The sequence below is a fragment of the Vanacampus margaritifer genome, chromosome 19, assembly GCF_051991255.1.
Source record: "Vanacampus margaritifer isolate UIUO_Vmar chromosome 19, RoL_Vmar_1.0, whole genome shotgun sequence".
Taxonomy (NCBI): domain Eukaryota; kingdom Metazoa; phylum Chordata; class Actinopteri; order Syngnathiformes; family Syngnathidae; genus Vanacampus; species Vanacampus margaritifer.
Genome location: NC_135450.1, coordinates 3409798 through 3429512, shown reverse-complemented (window position 1 = coordinate 3429512; position 19715 = coordinate 3409798). Strand labels below are relative to the sequence as shown.

At 39.1% G+C, this 19715-nt stretch overlaps 2 protein-coding genes across 2 annotated transcripts in view; one reads left to right on the top strand and one right to left on the bottom strand.

The window, feature by feature from the left end:
- Nucleotides 1–2012, bottom strand: part of cdk19 (cyclin dependent kinase 19) — a 49990-nt gene extending 47978 nt beyond the window's left edge. The window contains exon 1 of the mRNA XM_077553340.1: nt 1755–2012. Within this exon, the coding sequence (XP_077409466.1) occupies nt 1755–1882 (128 nt within the window). The 5' untranslated portion in view covers nt 1883–2012. The remainder of the gene's footprint in view (nt 1–1754) is intronic.
- A 1672-nt stretch (nt 2013–3684) lies between these two features.
- amd1 (adenosylmethionine decarboxylase 1) lies at nt 3685–19099 on the top strand. Its single transcript, XM_077552560.1, has 9 exons — nt 3685–4009; nt 11362–11448; nt 13418–13544; nt 13663–13765; nt 14130–14172; nt 14399–14543; nt 15298–15390; nt 15467–15622; nt 16235–19099. The coding sequence occupies exons 1-9, from the start codon at nt 3897–3899 to the stop codon at nt 16376–16378; spliced, it is 1011 nt and encodes a 336-aa protein (XP_077408686.1). The 5' UTR covers nt 3685–3896; the 3' UTR covers nt 16379–19099.
- Nucleotides 19100–19715: the final 616 nt, after the last annotated feature.

Below are 19715 nucleotides of genomic sequence, written 5' to 3'. Positions count from 1 at the left end.
TTTAATCACTAAAAAATGGGACAGCAAAAAGGGTCAATGTACTGTATCAGAGCATTGATGATCTATTTAGCACATTGGGGGGGCTTTAACCCAATTCATTGAAATCTAAAAGATAAACATTAACAAATACATTGCGTACACTTGAATATGTTTCATTTAGGCATATGCCCAACTCTGCTAATATATTATTAGAATTGAGCACAGCCATCTGTATTGGTTACAGTGGAACCTCGGAGTTTGAACGTCTCAAAACTCGTACAATTCGGACTTCAACCAAAAAATCGGAGTAAAAAATGCCTCGGAGTTTGAACTCATTTTCGGAGTCCGAAAACCCAAGCAAAGCAAGCTAAGCCGAACATACCTTGAAAATGGGTAGCCGAGTGAAGCCGAGCAAAGCTGAGCTATGCCGAATGCTCACGTTGCGGTAGTTGAGACGATGCACTGCTCATTTCCAGTCAGATCGTGAATACTCCCGGAGGTGCTCCATACTTGCGAGTGTATTTAGATTTTTCCACAACAATTTTCTTCGCCATGGGCCCAAAGAAAGACAACAGTGCCAGTGGCAGCAAAGAAAAACGTATAGTGCTACGAACCACAGTGGAATTAGGAAGGAGATTATCGCGTCGTGCCAGTATTTACTTGTGTAAATACTGGCACGAGGACCCCCCTTAGCTGTTCAACAATGTGTCTGACATTTAACAACGCACACAAGGACCACTTAGTAGTCTAACAATATGCCTAATGCAAAATACACAAACTCAGCACTAAACTAAAGCAAGCATTAACATAGCATTTATCATCCACTGATGCAATCACACCACAACAGGTATGGTAAGGTATTTTTATTGTTTAAATACTGTACTGTAAATGTAAAAAACATAAATAGAAATTAAAATAGAAAATTTCTGTTTTTGGAGTTTGGGAACGTGTTAATTGCATTTACATTATTTCGTATGGGGAAAAATGTTTCGGAGGTTGAACAATTCGGACTTTGAACACTTCGCAGGAACGTTTTATGTTCAAACTCCAAAGTACCACTGTATATCCGTAAAACAAATAGAGACAGAATCTAAACAAGTCTACGTATGAACTTTCACGTCTTACATAGTAAAGTTTGACATTGTCATGAGCCATGGCCGTGTAACAAAAATTGCACCGCAAAGTATATTCACCAAACGTGCTGTTAAATTTGTGTGTACATTAGTACGTTTGTGATCATTCCCGGAACGCAGTTGATTTCACAAACCTTGCACTAGCATTGTCACATGTTTGAGCGTGACAACATGAAAGGACAACAAGCCTAGTCTCATATCCAACTACGAGTATGAAAAAAGTTTGATCGTGCAGCGTTGGGAATGGGAGAGAGGCATTGACCGCGAAAGGAAGCCTCAACTGCTGCTATCGCGAAACGTGAAGACGACACCCGTGCCGCTCATGTGCGTTCCCATACGATGAATAGAAAGCACAGTAGCACGGGACATATGAAAAATAAGATGACCCGCTGCTATGTTGTGCAGGACTATGTTGAAGGGGAGAGGAGACCAGCAGGCAAGGGGAGGAGGAGGGAGGGGGGGGGGGGGGGGTGGTGAGTGAGCACGTTACATGAAAACAAAAACACAGACACGGGCTATCACTTTGGGAGGGGATTCAAATCTAACGCGCCGTTCGTAAACACATGCAAGTGTTGCTTCAGAAAATGCATCCAGCGGTCACTTCCATATCAATATAAACAATAACGTCAATGGTCATCTTACCCGTCTTTGCGCTTAGCTTTATAAACGTGCCCGTAGGTGCCTCGACCCACTTTGCAACCTTCATATTCGAACAGATCTTCTACTTTCTCTCTCTCGGCGGCCAGCTTTGTTTTGAAGTCGTAATCCATTCTAACCCATAAATACGTCGTAATTTACAATAAAATAAAATATTAATTATTACATGCATTAATTAAATAATCGGGTCGGTTTATTCCCCCACCATTTCCTTGTTTGGGATTTTGGTCTGCTCCGCTTAATGTTCACTGGCTCGTTGACGTTTCTAATTGGCGCACAATGCTTGCTGGGTAATGTAGTTTTAGTGAGCAGACGCAGCTGTTCGTCACTACATGAGAAGAGACATTTAAAAACTACAACCCGCATTTCCCGCCGCTTTGCGTACTCCTGTACGCTTTTAAGAATCCAGGGATTGGTTGTTTGCATTACGTAGGGTATACTTACGCCGTTGTTCAATAGTAATAGTACAGAACCTTGGCCACACAGGAATTAACACATATTTTTACTAAAAACTGTGGTGATGGAACAATATTAAAATATATTGGTTAATATAACCGTTTTATATATATATAACCTTATTTTATTTTACGTTCTATTTTAAAACATGGAATATATCACAAGGTGACATTCAAGTCAAAGCACACATTGAAAAATGTGATGATATATATTTGAATGATAGTGACTGTGCCAGATAAATTCCAATAATCCCTGTGCTTTGTTGGCATTTACAAATATACAGGGTGTTCATAAAAACAAGCCCTGATTTCATGATGTTAAGAAACCACAGGTGTCAAACTCAAGGTCGGCGGACCACATCCGGTCCGCCACATAATTTTATGTGGCTAGCGAAAGCAAACCATGTGTGTCATCTTCCATGATCCTTGCTAAAATCTATATCAGAATTTCAAATTAGGCTAAATACTAATGTTGAGATTTTGCAATATTATTGCAATATTATACCCTTTTTTACAGTAACTTGAACAATATTTGAACAAACTATTATTCTTGACTTCTGATTTCAAAACTAGTAATCTATTATAATATGTTTTGTATATGTAATAATACAATGAGAAGTTTAAAAACATTTTTGGGTTTCACCATCCATCAAATCAGGCTTTTGATATTTTATTTTATCTTTAAAATTACGACCCTTAAAACCTTTGTGGACTCTTCTTCGAGGATTTTTTTTTCAAGTGTAAAGCACTTTGAGTTGTTTCTTTACATGAATGACAAGGTGCTATTTAAATAAAGTTGACTTGACTTTACTTGGTGGTCAAATGGTTGTATCCACAACCACAACTAGCTGATGGTAGTGGTGACTACCTTTTTCAGCAAGATGATGCTCGAACATTTGCTGAACCATATTGATGGGTTGTTCTGGCTAAGACAATCGGGTGTTTTGCAAGTGGCCTACAAAATCTCCAGACCCAATTGCTTATGACTTGTTTCTTAGAGTAAAGTTACATACCACTTCCAGCTACCCTGGGAGAGCTGAAAATGCGTGCCACTGAAGTGGTACGCATGATCACTTCAGACATGCTGCAGAATGGACAGAGCTAGACCTTTGCATCATATTAAACCAGCTGAAACTGTATAAAATCGTACTTCTATGGTTACTTAATGTTAAAGAATATTTACAATTAAGTTACATCTGTTTGAACTCAGGGAATGTTTTTGTGGACACTCTGAAGTACAAGCATGAGCTATTAAAGGTGGTGCTTAAAAAAAATGAGTATGTCATCACGTGACGTCGTGTTGTCAAGGAGAACTCTGCCATTGCTGTAATGGACAGCCCTTTGGACCAATCACCATCTTTCCAACCAGAGTCCTGCAATTTCATTGGTCATACAAGATAATGACGTATTCCTTGTTGTCTATAAAAATCCACCTCACAGTCAGCACACAGAGCTGTACACAGTATGGCCGGCGATATTAGCTAGCACTCGCTAACGGTATTCTCTGCAAAAGGGAAGACGGTAACAAGAAAAATCATCATTTGGATTGTTTAACGGACTGTACACCACTAAGTTATAATCTGATTGATTGCGTATTAATCAAGACAAAACGTTATAACCGACGTTTATTATTCTTTTTTTCTTTTCTTTTTTTTTGCGTGTCTGTTGTCCCATGATGGAAGATAACAGTGCACATTTCTTCGAAGGGACCGAGAAGCTGTTAGAGTTGTGGTTCTCCCGGCAGGATGAGACCAAGGGAACCGGGGACCTGCGAACCATCCCAAGGTTGGTTTCATTGTGGAACTTCTTCTGTATCAGGTGGCCGTGCACTTTAGGACGTAACTGACCACCTGATTGCCTTTAATCTCGTTTCATTCCTGATAATTTCTTCATGATTGTGTATTTATTCAAATCGAACAGCTCTTCATTCATTCATTCCAAAAGAGGAGATACCAAAGGCGGTCACCGGAGCTCACGCAGTTAAAAATGGCCACCCCCTCCTGGCTCATTCATTTGCTTAGTAGATGTACGGTGACTTAACAAAATTGGATATTGACCAAGTGCGTATGTATTTACGGTCAATTCTGTTGAATAACCAGGTTCCATTCAAATGGTAAACACTGTCACTGCTATGTAGCTAACACTTATTTATTTTTTTAGTAGGGGGGGATTGGCAGGAATCCTTTTTGTGGTTTGATCTTTACAAAGCGAAAACATCGTTCTGCCACTGAAAAATTATATAAATTAGCATTGCTGTCGGGTTTTACTCTGAAGGTCACCATTACAGGGTCGAAATGCGAATTGTATGTGGGCGCAAGCGTTTAAACAGGCCCAGTGTGGGACGCGAACGTGATTTGAATTATATATGGTGTAAAGTAGCGAAACCATTTACATTGTGTTTTTATTATGGTTTCGCTGATTTGAATTATATATGGTGTAAAGTAGCGAAACCATTTACATTGTGTTTATATTATGGTTTCGCTGAGGAAGGGCTCATGTTTTTTTCTGCGTGACTGTACAACTACATGGATCCACTTTTGCTGTCAAGCATGTGCTCGGTCGTCACCACGACCACCGCGTGTTCCTTTGCTAGCAACCTGACACGCATGACGCTTAAATTACGAATTGCATTTACGAGTCTGTCAGTGGTTCATGTAATCGTCTTTATGGCACTTTGAATGTCGTGAGGTGGTTAAACGTTGTATTCTTCAAGTTAGGGCCATAGAGTATTCACCAGAAGTTATAGGAAGGGACCAACTTCCCCAACGGACCACAAGCCTGAAAATGTTCCAGTCACGTTTACAGCCATGCATTTCCCCCCTCCCCTCCGTCCCCTCCCAGTGCACTCGATTGGCTCGCTGGTGTTTGTGCAACCTGCTTGCCATAGACGTAACCTTTGAGTACTATAGGCGGCATAGCAGACATACATATTTTTGAACCTGCCAAAAAAAATGACTTGACTATGCTAAATAAATCATCACCAAAAAGGATGTCATTAGGAAATTTGCACTGGCAATTTCATCCGCTGTTTTTATGCCTTTGTGGAGACAGTTTTTAAAACATAGCATTGATGGCATATTGGGTGCATTTGTAGGCTGTCACATGCCAAAGCAGTAGGTGGTACTGTAACTTCTAAGTACTAAACAGAGGCATGAATGAAGTAATTGACGGAAAACCACCAACAATAAAACAGGTGGTCCTCGATTCAAGATTAATCAAAACCTGACGTTTTGATTGCGAATGACCTGCAATGATATAGTAATAAAAGATGTAATGTAAACCGATTTTAATCGGCCCCTTTTCAATCGTAAAATAGGTTTTGATTTAACTGGACTAAGTCAAATTGCTGCATTTTTAAATTTACCATCCTTGAATAATATCACACTCATATTTAAATGTCTTTTATAAGAGATCCACATCAGACATAACTTTGACGTTGGTGATTTTTTTTGTTTCTTTGACTTTAATTAACTTGAATAGTTTGGACCAAGGTGCATGAGTTGCATGTTAATGCTAAACATAACAAAAACTACGGCCGTAACAAATCAAATCGTAATCTCACTAACTCAAAGTCTAATCGTTCTAGAAAATCCGCTGTTCTTGAATCATATCATACCGCATGTATCAATGTCTTATATTTGCGAGCTGCACACCCCTAGTATCTGTGTAATAAGTCATCACACGGCACAAGAGAGCAACCTAAGTAATGCCAAACTTGATGTTTTTCATGTGATTGTTTTATATTTATGAAAGAGAATGTTATTAATACAAATCTTTGTGTAATTGTGACTTTCTGTCACTGTTTTGTGTGAAAATATGACATCACGATGTTCCGTTACTACACACAAGTATTTCCTCTTAATTATGCATTACATATACAGTAATTAATGTAAATAAATGTATTTATTTATTTTCTTTCTTTCCCTTGTCAATCTAAGCAATAAAATATTTAGAGTTTTTCCAAGTCCAAACCAGACTGCTTTTATATGTGTATATAAAATCAGACATGTATCCAATGCAGCTGCAGTCTCATTTTGCGCTAATTCAACCTAGATGTTGTCAAAAAGTGTCAAACGTCAGACAGGCACAAAAAACAATGTTGTATGAAGAAGCTGGAAATATGCCAGATTTACATACCTAAACACTCTCATAAAAAAAAAGGAACAAAAAAACTAGGGATGGACGATAATGCTATTTTCAACCGATACGATAAACCAGTAATTTAGAAAGTGCCGATGTCGATAACCGAGAAGTAAGTCGATAATTATTTGCAAAATTAGCTTGAATACAAATATACTTAATAGTCTTTCAATAAGTCTAACATGTTAAATACATTGTGTAAAGCTATGGCTGGGCGATATAGCCCTAAAAATAAAATCCTTATTTTTGCAGTCATTCAGGATGATTACGATTTTAGTCTAATAAATCCAGCAAACATTTATTTAACGGTTTCATTTATTAAAAAATGATTCCTGTGCAAAATGTTCAGACAACAATAATGTATACTGATTCTAAATCAGTTTTAACAGACTTAGCATTCATAGTTTGTGCTAAAATGCCACAATTAAGTAGTTGGTAGCTATTGTAAACATATTTCGTAAGCCACCCATCCAGCATTCTGCCACTTGTGCAAAATTACAATTCACAAAAATATTTGGATGTAAAAGAACAGAACAACAGCTTTTAATATTCCAAAAGACAAAATTTGATTTCACGATTAGATTTTTAAAATGACAATGTATCAAATTAATTTGATTTATTGCCCAGCCCTATGTAAAGCACCATGAAGCTGAATTTTATTGATATCTCTGCTTCACAGACAACCAGTAACTCATTTTGAGTTTGCCCAAAAAAAACAAAAAAACAGTCATGTTTAAATATGCAACAAAAAACTGCAATGGTAATATTTTGGGGAGACACAGTAAAAAAAAGCCCACACTGGTGACTACCATGTCTCCATGATGCATCTTCTGTGAACACGAGGTTGCACACATTATGACATCACAAATATGCGACACAACCTTAGCAGAGGGGAAGAGTTGAGGAGTTGGGCACAACTTGAGCCATAAACACAACAGATGGACCAACGTGGCATGTCTATTACTATCGGCGGATTTCTTTATTATCTGTTTGACGTCAAATTGGTCAATATTTGCCGATAATTATCGAATTATCGGCCACAGATATTATCGGGCATCCCAAAAAAAAAAAAAAAACTAATTTGAATTTGTACCCTACAGTGGGAACGTGGCCTAAATCACACACACGTGATGTTTACGTTTTAGGGTGTGTAGCTTACTGAGTGATGTCAGGTGTAACTTTTTGTCCCGTTCAAGAAACTGTTGAAAGTGCATATGTGACTGTTGTGCTCCATTTTTTTTCACCCACTTTACTTGAATAGTATCTGAAGCTCGCTTGTAATGAGGGCTGGGGCACGGTGGCTGACTGGTTAGCACGTCCGCCTCCCAGTGCAGAGGACGTGAGATCGAGTTCGGGCTTCGACCTTCCTGGGTGGAGTTTGCATGTACTCCCCGTGCTTGCGTGGGTTTTCTCCGGGTGCTCCGGTTTCCTCCCATATTCCAAAGACATGCTTGGCAGGTTAATTGAACATTCAGAATTGTCTATTGTTCATCATCACTCATAATAACCCAGAGTAAATTTGACTCTTATTAGAGTGGAACTAAATATTTACATTTGGAACAAACTCACAACCTTCAGCTTGGGAGACAGCCAATCTACACCCTGAGCCACGCAGCTCCTGCTTTCTGTTAGTATATCACCAGTGTCAGCTGCAGATGATTCCATGGACTCTTCGGAACTCCAAGAGAGAAAAAACAATGTATTTGGTCTCCTACAGATAAGCAAACAGTAGGAGGGGCATAGCTCAGGTGGTAGTATGGCAGTCTCCCAATCTTAAATTTGTGAGTTCGTTCCTCAACCCTTGACTGACTTTTATTTTTTATTTTTCAATTCTTTATTTTACTCTCTTCCTAGTGTAAATCTTAGCCTACTGGTACTCTAGAACTGAGTCTATTTGGTCCCACTCTAAATGGAGTAAAATTTAGTCTAAATAGAGTCAAATTAACTTTCCACAACCTGTCATCCTATCACAAAGGTTGTTCTTTATCAAGCATCTTATGAATGAGGATCAGTGTTAATTTACAGCCAGAGGGACGATTAAAGGCTTGCTGTGCTACTGTGGATCAGGCTGGCTGGATGTTAGCCAACTTCCAAATAAGTCCACAAGGGCATCTGATAAATGTCAATTGTGAGAGTGCTCTCACCTTAATACCCCCCCCCCCACACACACACACACACACACACACACATTCTCAAAGTCTATTACGCTTTTGCTGATTTGATCAACCAGTTTTTGAGGGGATGATTACATCTTTGTAAGCACGTTCTTCTCTCTTTTTAAACTTACTTGTTTATTCGCTCAGAGATTTTAAAAAGGCATGCTTTGTCTTGTTAACTGCAGTATTTGGCATCATTTGCGCTCCTTTCCGGGAGTCCAAACCGGGGGAAATGTGATCCCGACGAAGCACCACAAATAGACTATGGTGTACATTTCACACTCAAGTGGGAGTTGACATTGGTCTCCAATGGCGCTGTCTCACTGGTCTGAGGCTATGCTGTCATTTTGTATAGCGACCATGAATGTAGGTTTGGGTTTTTTTTTTTGCACATGAGATATTTTGGCTTATAATTCAGTCTCCAAGGCCTATTAAAAAAAAATTGTAGTGTATAGAATGATCCAACGTGTAAAGATCCTGTGAAAAAGTTATACTAAAGGCAAATAAAAATCTGGTGAACAGCACGCTGTGAGGCTGTTTGTATTTGTTACAAAATATAAATACTAACAATGCAGCATGAACCGCCATGCTATGCATCTTATTTTAGGCAAATTCCAAAACACTATTGGTCACGCTATTGTTACCTTTTACAGGTGGCAAATGCATAGTATCTCAAATCTCTTATTATGCCATGTGTCAGTGTGCACAGATTGAGGCAAAGAAACAGGTGGTGGTGATAGTTTTGAAGTTTTACTTAGTTTCTGTTTTGGTTTTAATAATCATATAAAGGCTATGGTTATCAGAAAAAATATGTCAATTGTTTATTTTGTACTCATTTTGTAATTCTGCGTTAATTGTACGAGCTAATATTAGGCTGGGAATCTACCTGGTTTTCCATAAAAAAAATCATCATGTTCAATTACATAGCAACTGTTGCTATGCTAGAGTACATGACCTCTAAATACCGGCTTCTGATTGTTTTTTTGCCATTCGTTCATTAGTATAATAGGCACACAGCATACAGGTGTGTTGTATCTACCTATTCCTATCCGAGGTAGTACTGTGAGGAGTAATAATGATATAATGAGTAGTGCTGCCCTACAAAAGTATTGTTAACGGCAAGGTCAGTTACTTTGTTTTTGTTTTATATTGAAAACATTTGGGCTTCTGATCAAAAGATGACAGAAGTTCAGAATTCCAGCTCCAACTCAGGACACACAGTACCTTTGTTTGAACCTACCCACTTTTCAAGTGAGCAAACGTATGGAAGAAACATGACTGATTGTGATGTGCCTCTTAGATTGATAGCTTTAACACTGCTTATTATTAAAGATACAAAATTTAAATTCTGGTATAATTTCTGTGTAATAAATTATGAGACCACTGTTGCTGTTTGTGTACAAGTGCTAAGTGGTTAGAGTACATGAAGGTAAAACCAACCAGTAAACAAATGGCCGATTCCTGAAGAGCCATAAGTTAGGTTTCCATCAAATTGTTTCGAATCTTTTAAACGAATTTACTGAAAATGCTCAAAACGGACATGCAATTTATGCCCGTTTCCATCTGTTCTTCTTTTGTGAATATTGAGAGGGGACTCACCATAGAAATGTGATCCACCAGTAACAGAACAGGAAGCGACTGCGCCGTGCAATGACATCGTATGAGTTTGCTTTTGTAATTCTTGATAAACCGTAGCCTTTCTTTGCTGTTTTCCATCTAAAATGCTATTAATATTTGCTTCTGTAATTAATTCCAACAAGATTTCTGTTTCATCGTCCCCCCAAACATACCTTACTTTATCGTCCACCATTGCTTTGTGACTACAAATGTACGTGTGACACAATATCCGGTCAAAACGTGCACTGTGTATCCGGTCTTGTCATTATTTTTTCCCAAATCATGTTTCCATAGCCAAAATTTGCATTTTCCTTTTTCTGATACACTTCAACTTTTGCGTATTTAGGGCCTGTTTTCGAATTTTCGAAAAAATGGGTGGATGGAAACCCCAGTATAATCTGCCAATTTAATCGGCCGGGCCGTACAAAGAACTTCATCAGGGGAGAACAGTGGAAGGTCTAAGACTGGCCAAGTCAATCACCAGATCTTAACCCAACAGAGTATGCCTTTTACATCCTGAGGAGGAGACTAAAGGAAGAGCCCACCAGAAACAAAACAACAAGAACTGAAAGAGGCTGGGGTAAAAGCCTGGAAAAACATTTCAGTCGAAGAACAAGTCAATAAAAACATGAATTGGCCTTGCTGTTCCATTATTTTTGGAGGGGACTGCATCATTGGAAAGCCATGATAATTCTCCTCTTGATTATACTGAAACCTTGTTTTTGAGATAAGGGTCACTGTGACTCATTTTGCTATGCTGAGTCACAAATTTGTCTTGTTGAGCAATATAATGTGACGTAACACACATTGTTGTAAATCCACATCTGTTACAGGGAATGACGCAATTTATTAGTTCTGCAGCAATTTGTGAAAATCTAAAAAATGCCACACGCTAGTACTTGTGTTAGGGCATAGGTATTAAAAATCTTAACATTGGATATAAGGTAGAAGGTGTTTCTGTTCAAACATGCTTTTTTTTTTAAGTGACCATGTGTTCACATTTGTGGCTACCCCAGCCACTGATGCTCAACTTTACTTTGGTGAGCTAAGCAAGTGTTCAAATAACCCTTATCTGTATGAGCTTGTAATTTTGCCTTGCTCTTCAGCAAGTATCCTACTCCTTCCTTCACTCCCCTCAGGATAGTGTTGAAGATACCTCATCTTGCAATCCTTGGAATGTAAAACCATTGCTAAACTTTGCCAATGCTTGTGTTTCCTTTTCAGGTTTGAGTGGGACAAACTTTTGGAGAATGTGCACTGTTTGATCATAAGTGTGACAAAGACCGACAAGCAGGAAGCTTATATACTCAGGTGAGATGTGGAGCAGTACGTCTGCAGCGTTTGGCTATGATTAGAAGGCTTTCCGGGATTAGATTGGTCACCTTAAAGTCACTTGACATTGCCGCTGCTTGCTGTCACTTCCAGGTGACGATATTTATCTTCCTTATGAAACGCAAAACAACTTTGTTATAAGTTAACAAAAAAAGTTGAAATGCAGACCTCCACTGTGACTTAAACATTTGTCTTCTGTGGAATTAATGAGGGAGAAATATCGCTTACAGCAGCCACACAAAATAAAAGCACATTAAAGTCAAGTTAAACAGCAACTGTGAAACCTCATATAGGCTAAAATACTAGGGCTGGGTATTAATTTTAATTTCCTCAATAAAGAGTTCAGTTGGATTTGATTTTGATGTTTCCCTATTTGATTCACTTCAATCTGATATTGATTAATTATGGAACATCAGTTCTTCTTAAATATCAAGGACATGATGAAAACTCCGCAAACATTAAATTCCAAATTAAAAAAATTACGTAGGTAACTGTTAAATGATTTAGTTTATTAATGAAAGTGACATGTTATCACATAAGTGTTACACAAACATTGACATCAACAAGGATGAGATTAAATTATTTTCATATTTCAAATTCAATAATTGTAAATAAATATACATTTAAAAGATTCCGATATGTCTTAAAGTGCAATAATTCAGGTCTTTCATAAATGTAAAAAAAATACTTTTAAATTGTATTGTATATGAACAGTAAATTTCAAGAAAACCATAAGATACAAAAAAAAATGTGGGCTTTAAAAAAACTTTTGGGGGAATTGATGGGAAAAAGAGATATTAAAAGAATTGGTTCATAGTTTTATTAATCAATATCAGACTCTAAAAGGAAAACCTATTAATATCGATTGACCGGTTTTTGATTGTTTGTTATTCACCCAGCCCTATAAAATAAGTAAAAGTAACAAAAACATGGCTACAAAGACCTGGATGTAATGTCAGGGTGTGCACAATACAGCTGAAACCAGTGGCTTACAAATATTATATACGCTAAAAAGTCACATACACTACTCAAAAAAAGTTAGGAATATTTGGCTTTCAGATTAAATTTATGGAAAATGCCAAAAGTTCACACTACAGTGATATCATGAAAGTAGGACATTTAAGTAGAAGGATGCACTGGTGATTTCCTCATCTCAAACAATTGATTGACTACAACACCACAACGAAAAATTTCAACATCTCAATAACTCGTCATGTGCCCTTGAGCATCAATTACAGCTTGACGACGACGTCTCATGCTGTTACTGTGGAATGGTATCCCACTCTTCTTGAAGGGCAGCCCTCAGGTCATTGAGGTTCTGGGGTGCAGAGTTTCCAGCCTCTACATGGCGACTCAGCTCATCCCACGGCTTTTCAATAGGATTCAGGTCTGGAGAAAGTGCAGACCATTTTATTTGAGGTCCACCCGTCTCCAACAGCTGTTCCCTGATGACGCCACCTCCATGAGCTGGGGCTTTGTCGCTTGTGAATTTTGCTGTTAACCTCCTCGTTAGAGAACAGCAACTTGTGCAAAAAGTAGTGAAGCGTTTAACAGTTGGACACGTGCATTCAAGCTTAGAGAAGGTCACATTAAGTTCACCTGTCAAACTTTCAATGCATTTGAGGCTTGTCCTGAAATTTCACCTGAAAGCCAAATACCCTAACTTTTAATTAGTTTGTTTAACTTCTTGTATGCCTCAAGTTGCCAGATTCATCTGTTCGATTACGTGCAAGTATAAATATAATGAGGAAGTCCAGCCATCATATCGAGCTGGGTTCTTTGTCACAGTGATAATTGTGCTTAGGTATTAAATGTGCTTATCAACCCAAGACCTAAAGCAAAATACTGAAAGATACTAAGCTAAAGCTAGTAAGAGAGTGTGTTGTTATTCAAAGTGAAACGAGTACCGTACACACATGGACCTCTTGTCTTTTTTTTTTCCTTTCAGTGAGAGTAGCATGTTTGTCTCCAAGAGACGTTTCATTTTGAAAACATGTGGAACCACCCTCTTACTGCAAGCACTGGTGCCTCTGCTGGAACTCGCCAGGGAGTACTGCGGTTTCGATGCCATCAAGGTGAGCCGCATTCGCTCAGCGATGGCCCTCGTTAAAAATCATTTCATTTCTTTCTGATTTGAAACTGGTCAGTGTTGTTGATAACCAATCACATGCCCAATGTTACCTTGTGTCGCAGAATTTCTTCTACTCCCGCAAGAATTTTATGAAGCCAACCCATCAAGAGTTCCCTCATCGAAACTTCCAAGAGGAAGTAGACTTTCTCAGCCAGATTTTCCCAAGTATGTCACCAAAAATGTTATTTATTTGTAAGTTCAATGGCAACAACAATCTTGCTTCTCAGGCACGTGCCATAGATGTGCACCATATTTGTCACCCTTGTCATGCCCAGTTCTGTCACAAAAGTTTCTCGGAAATATTTTAAGCAAACAAACAAAAAGCCATTCAAATTGTTTATTTATGACAAAGGTACAAACTCCCTGTTTGTCCAAGGCTTTATCCACTTGGCACCAGCAGATGAAGATACGCTGGAGCATGTTAAATGAATTCTATTTTAATTATTAATATGTAGTACTGCGAGTGTTTGTTTGCGTCATACGGTCACAAAAAGAAAAATATTCCTTGTCTTGTCTTGACTTCCTCCAGATGGTGCAGCCTACTGTATGGGACGTTTGAACTCTGACTGCTGGTAAGAACGCATTATTTACACATCGTTAGCATAATAGCGTAGCTAACTAAGCCATATGTAAAAACAATTCTGGAAACGAGAGCTAAAATTTTAGCTGGTAGGCTACATTGCTATCTTGTCTTGATTTTGTAACAGTGTCAGTTATGCTATTAGGCTAATCACATGGTACAACTATATGATGGAGTTTATCGAATAGAATCCTCACTCACAATTTGTTGTTGACCAGGTATCTGTTTACTCTGGACTTGCCAGAGTACTGGGAGAACAAGTATGCGGATCAGACACTGGAAGTTCTGATGAGTGACCTTGATCCAGCTATTATGGACCAGTTCTATATGAAAGATGGTGTTTCTGCAAGTGAAGTCACTCGTGTAAGAAAAGTTTTGAAACTAGAACGCATTTATTGCCAAGCGGGATTGTTCAGCTTCATTCAATTCAAGCTATAAACACAGCAGTGTAATTAGCCTGTCTATGGTGCTTTGCTTTGTAGTAGCATTAAGCTAGCATTAGCTAACGTTTACAAGACGAAGTTGAAATATACAATTTATATGTAATATTCCATATTTCTATGGAATACATGTTAGAAGAACTTTTCGCTATCTGTCAGCAAAGACATTAGTATTTGTTTACCCACTATATACGCAAACTAACTTGGGGGCGGGTGATCCTCTGTTTACGACTTTTTTATTATTTTTTTTTTTTTTTAACATGCGTCTGAATCCACTTTGGGCAATACCCACAATCTTGTAATGTACTAAAACTCATGATTACACTAAATATTTGTATGGAAAAAATTGTAGGTCATAAATGTAAAATAATCATTTGAAAAATGGTTAAATATGCCTCCTTGTTGACAATGTATTCTTATGGTACTGTTAATAAGTTTGTGTTGCGCAACTATGCTTTTCTCCATGCTTCCATTGGAAAGTTTGGTTATAAAAATAATTTTCAAAATCATTTAAAAAAAACAACTTTCCATCCCGGAAGCAATGTGTTGTCGCTCATTCGTCATGTTACACTCAAGTCTCTTAAGAGAGCTTTTGCATGATGGTCACATTTAAAATGTCTCACAAAACAATGTGGTTATATTTTGCCGCGTTTTTTTTTTGTTTTTCCGTGTTCCAGATGAGTGGAATTTGTGACCTGATACCAGGTTCTGTGATCGATGCCACAATGTTCAACCCATGTGGATACTCAATGAACGGAATGAAGACTGATGTGAGTGCTGCTTGGCGTTTCTATTGTGTGACTGGTCTTGTGTTACTGTAACCTGGATCCTCATTACCTCCTGCAGGGAACCTACTGGACCATTCACATCACCCCAGAGCCAGATTTCTCCTACGTTAGCTTTGAGACAAACCTCTCCCAGACTTCGTACGATGACCTTGTCCGGAAGGTGGTGGATGTGTTCAAGCCAGGAAAATTTGTGACAACGCTGTTTGTCAATCAGGCATGTATTTAACGCACTGCAGTGGTGTCCAAATTAGGGCGTGAGGGCACATTTGTGGGCCTTGAATACGGGGCCATTATTGTGCCAAAACAATTTTTGCAAATGTGCATTTCAATCCACAAATATGTAAAAGGAATTTGTGTCCGTAGCCAAAGTCACAAATGTGTAACAAGAATCTGCAAATGTGTGACTGAAGTCTCAAACTGCAGAACTGTGACAAAAGTCATATGTAAGAATACAGCCATCAAGACGCCCGCTGTTAGAAATATATACGCATTTAACTATGCGTTTACGTGTACAAATCAGTGTATGCATTTGCAGATTTATGTCACATTTGGGACTCAGTCACATATTTGCAGATTCGAATTGTGCATTAGTGACTTCACACATTTGTAGATTCTCGTTACGCATTTGTGACTGTTACGGATACAAATTATTTTTACATATTTGTGAATCGAAATATGCATTTGTAAATACTTTTGGCCCCATATTTGAATCATTTGCTGTTTCTGTGTGTGTCCCTCAAAGGAAAAAGTTTGGACACCTCTGCACCATGGCTTTAGCCAAATGTTTTCTACTCGTTCTAACTTGAACCCTGTCCTCTTACTGCAGAGCTCCAAATGTCGCAGTGTCTTCTCTTCTACCCAAAAACTAGACGGGTTTAAGCGTCTCGACCGCCAGCTGGCTCAATTCAACGATTACAATTTTGTGTTCACAAGCTACTCCAAGAACTGCCAGAAGAATCAGAAGAGCTGAGGGTGGGAGATGAAGAAGAAGAGGCGTAAAAAAGGTGGCCACTTGGGGTTCCATCCTGGTGGCCACCTTCCAGTAGAAAGCTTGTCGTCCTCCTCCCTTGCCCCTCCCGCCCTCGTCTGCTGTCATGAACCCCCCGGCGGCAAGGACGACAAGTGCAGTTTAACCTCCAGTTTGAGTTGTTTGCATTGTTGTATCTGTGACTTGGACCTCTTGCATGAAAGCTCTTTTCTCTGTTTCGATATGCTAGCGCACACTTACTGTGATCTTGAAGTGCATGTAGAGGAATTAAACGCGCTCCATTTGAGGCTTTCCACCTGTGACCAGTCCAAAGGCCCCTACCTGCATGTCTCCTCCCTCATCCCACACAGACAGGGCTTCCGGCCGCACTAAGTCCACACCCCTGACATGCTCAGATTAGTCTTTCTGAATGCAGTCATGCATACAACCCACAATTTGCTATGTTATGCGATCATTGGCGAGGATCATTCATAAAGGAGTGCACTTTAGTCATTTTTTTACCCATGGTATGAAAATGAAAGCTGGCCTTTTGTCTCTGAATGTGAAAGTTGTGATAAGCCTTGACTCTTTTCAGTCGCCATCTGAAATTGCATACTTTCATACCTGGCATTTTACTTCAATCTTGACGTTTTAAAACTATGGAACTACTATTCTCACAATTCTGACTTTTAAGTGAGAATTCTGACTTAAGTGAAAATTTTGACTTAAATCTCAGAATTCCGATTTAAAAGTGAGAATTCTGACTTTATTCTCAGAATTTGGACTTCCTGAGCAGCCCCCCCCCCACACACACACACACACACACACACCACCACCACCCACCCCTCCCCCCAATTCTTAGCTCTACGTCAGACAGAATTCGGACTTTATTCTCAGAATTGTCACTTTTAAATCGGAATTCTGAGGTTAAAGTCTCAATTTTCACTTTTAAATCTGACGTATTGTGACATAGAGCTATGAATTGGGGTGGGGGAAGGTTCAGAAAGTCAGAATTCTGAGATTAAAGTGATAAATAAGATTTCTGAGAATAAAGTGAGACCACTGCCAACTTTTTTTCTCCCTTTTTTTTTTCTTCTCCCCCCTCTTCACTGGCCCTAATCCTCTTTAAAAGAGCTTTAAACTAATGGCCAGTGAAGAGAATCTGAATAATTCAAGACCTTCCAGTAGCGCACTTTACAACACCCCACTTTTTTTCTTCTTTTTTTTTTTTTACACCATGCTGTATCTATAGGAACCCTCTAGCGTCCCATCATATTCATCGTTTCACATTCACATGGAAAAGGAATGTATTCCAGGCCATGCAAAGTACGCTGAAGCCATCTCGTCCGCTTCATCTTTCGAATGTACACGTCTCTAGAGAAAAGCCTGGTCCACTTTTGAGTGCCGAATGTATGACTTCAGGCGTGCACATAGTGACGCCGCCCCCACTTTGCCGCGCAAAGCTCACAATGCCCTCTGCCGACTGTCTATTGTCCCGCTCCCAGCAGGTCTCCTTTTGCCAGCCAGCTAGACCAGTCAATTGGCCCTAGAATTAGACGGGAGGTGAGCTGGCGAGGGCATAATGAATCAGAAAGTTTCTGCTTGCCCAGCAAAGCATTTTCCCTCTTGACAATATCCATCCCCTCTGTCTCTTTCCGCCCCATACAAAAATGTGTAAGCGTACAATCGAGGCCCATCAGTCTGAGCATGCCAGGGTCATCCCGGATCATTCCACGTCCAACCACTGCACCATCTGCCGTTTTATGTCATTACTAGTGCCCAGACATTTTTTTTTTTTTGCTGTAAATTGGGCTTCCTCACTATTCTCTTGTTTGCATTAATGCCCCCTTCTTTTTTCTTTTCTTTTTATTATTATTAAACTTTTGCGTTCTCGGATGGTGCTGTGGTGCATGTAACTAGTGCGGTGTCGTGAAGCCTCGTCTGTGTTTGCCCTCGTTTTGCCAGCTGAACCATATTTAAAGCGGTTTGCTTCTCATCCAAGTCTTCCTTTAGCTTGAGCTCTTTCTCACCACCTGTTGCAGAGCCTTACTGAGAAATAAGAGGAGACGCTACCATGAAAGATCTGGCACTTGGAATAGTTTGCCTCTAGTTTGTCTAACATGGCCTTTTAGAGTGGTTTCATTATTTCCTCGAGGACCAACGTCTGCACTACTTGACCACCTCAGCCTGGCAGCCCTTCTCCTCAGCCCCATGAGGTGTATACCACATGCAAACCAGCACTGTTTAATGTTCACTTTGAGTAAATACAGTGGATCATTGCTTTTGTTTTTGGCTACCACTTTGAGTAAATACAGTGGATCATTGCTTTTGTTTTTGGCTACCACTTTGAGTAAATACAGTGGATCATTGCTTTTGTTTTTGGCTACCAGTAACTCACTTGTTTCTTTGCTGAGGACCAATTTTCTTTATTTCTGCCAGTGTTTGTCTCACTAGGTTTGAGGCAGTTTGTTCAGTCACAGTGATTCCACACATGTGCCACCTAAACACACTAGAACCTTGGACTTACCTTTGTGAATCTTCCAGTTAAAAACTCCAAGGAAAGTTCTTGAAAAGCCTCCGCTTGTGGAGTGTGAGTGCTGTTACAGAATGTGTCAGGATCGATAGAGAAACTTTGCTGTTCTAATTCTCTTGCTCTTTGGATAGTCAAGATGTGCTAAAATCTGTGTTATGAGCTTAATGCTAAAATAAAATTACTCTTCTGTCCATTGTGTTTTTTTTCTTACAATACAGTACTACCTTCTATAAGCATTAGCATTTTGCAGATGAAACTACACTAGAATCGATAGGCCTACTGGGAATTACTCAGGTCGTAAACAAAGGTTGTTTTCCTTAAATAAATTAACCTATAAGCAGCAAAAGTCAATAGTTGTAATGGCGTACATAATCAAATTAATATAGTCAAGGTCTTTGCATTACTAATAGTGCGCTGACTTTTAAGGACCACCTTGAAACGTGACTATAAAAGCTGTACATTTTTTAAACATACTAATTAAAAAAATATTCATTGGTATAGTTACATGAACTTTGACCTTAGCCCAAAGCAAGCATTCTTTCGCTCTCGCTGAGTCACGTGGCACATTCATAAGCGCATGCTGCCACCTGGTGGAGACCATGAGTGTTCAAGGGCTATGTGCCATTTATACCGGGAGTGTGTCAAATTGGTTGGTTCCCGGTGAATGTATATACAATTTTGAACTGCTTTCATGTAATAAAGAAAATCAGATGTCGTTTGTTTTACACTAAACGTAAATCAAAAAGTACTTTCAAACTTACCCATCCTTGTGAAGCAATTTTGTTCCCACACTATTTCTCTACTTCG

What these genes read in the sequence shown, in the direction of transcription:
- amd1 (XM_077552560.1), top strand. Translation starts at nt 3,897, where the DNA reads ATGATGGAAGATAACAGTGCACATTTCTTCGAAGGGACCGAGAAGCTG. An exon ending in CGTTTGAACTCTGACTGCTG is followed by an intron (nt 14,173 to 14,398) that starts GTAAGAACGCAT and finishes GTTGTTGACCAG; the next exon opens with GTATCTGTTTACTCTGGACT. An exon ending in CTGCAAGTGAAGTCACTCGT is followed by an intron (nt 14,544 to 15,297) that starts GTAAGAAAAGTT and finishes TCCGTGTTCCAG; the next exon opens with ATGAGTGGAATTTGTGACCT.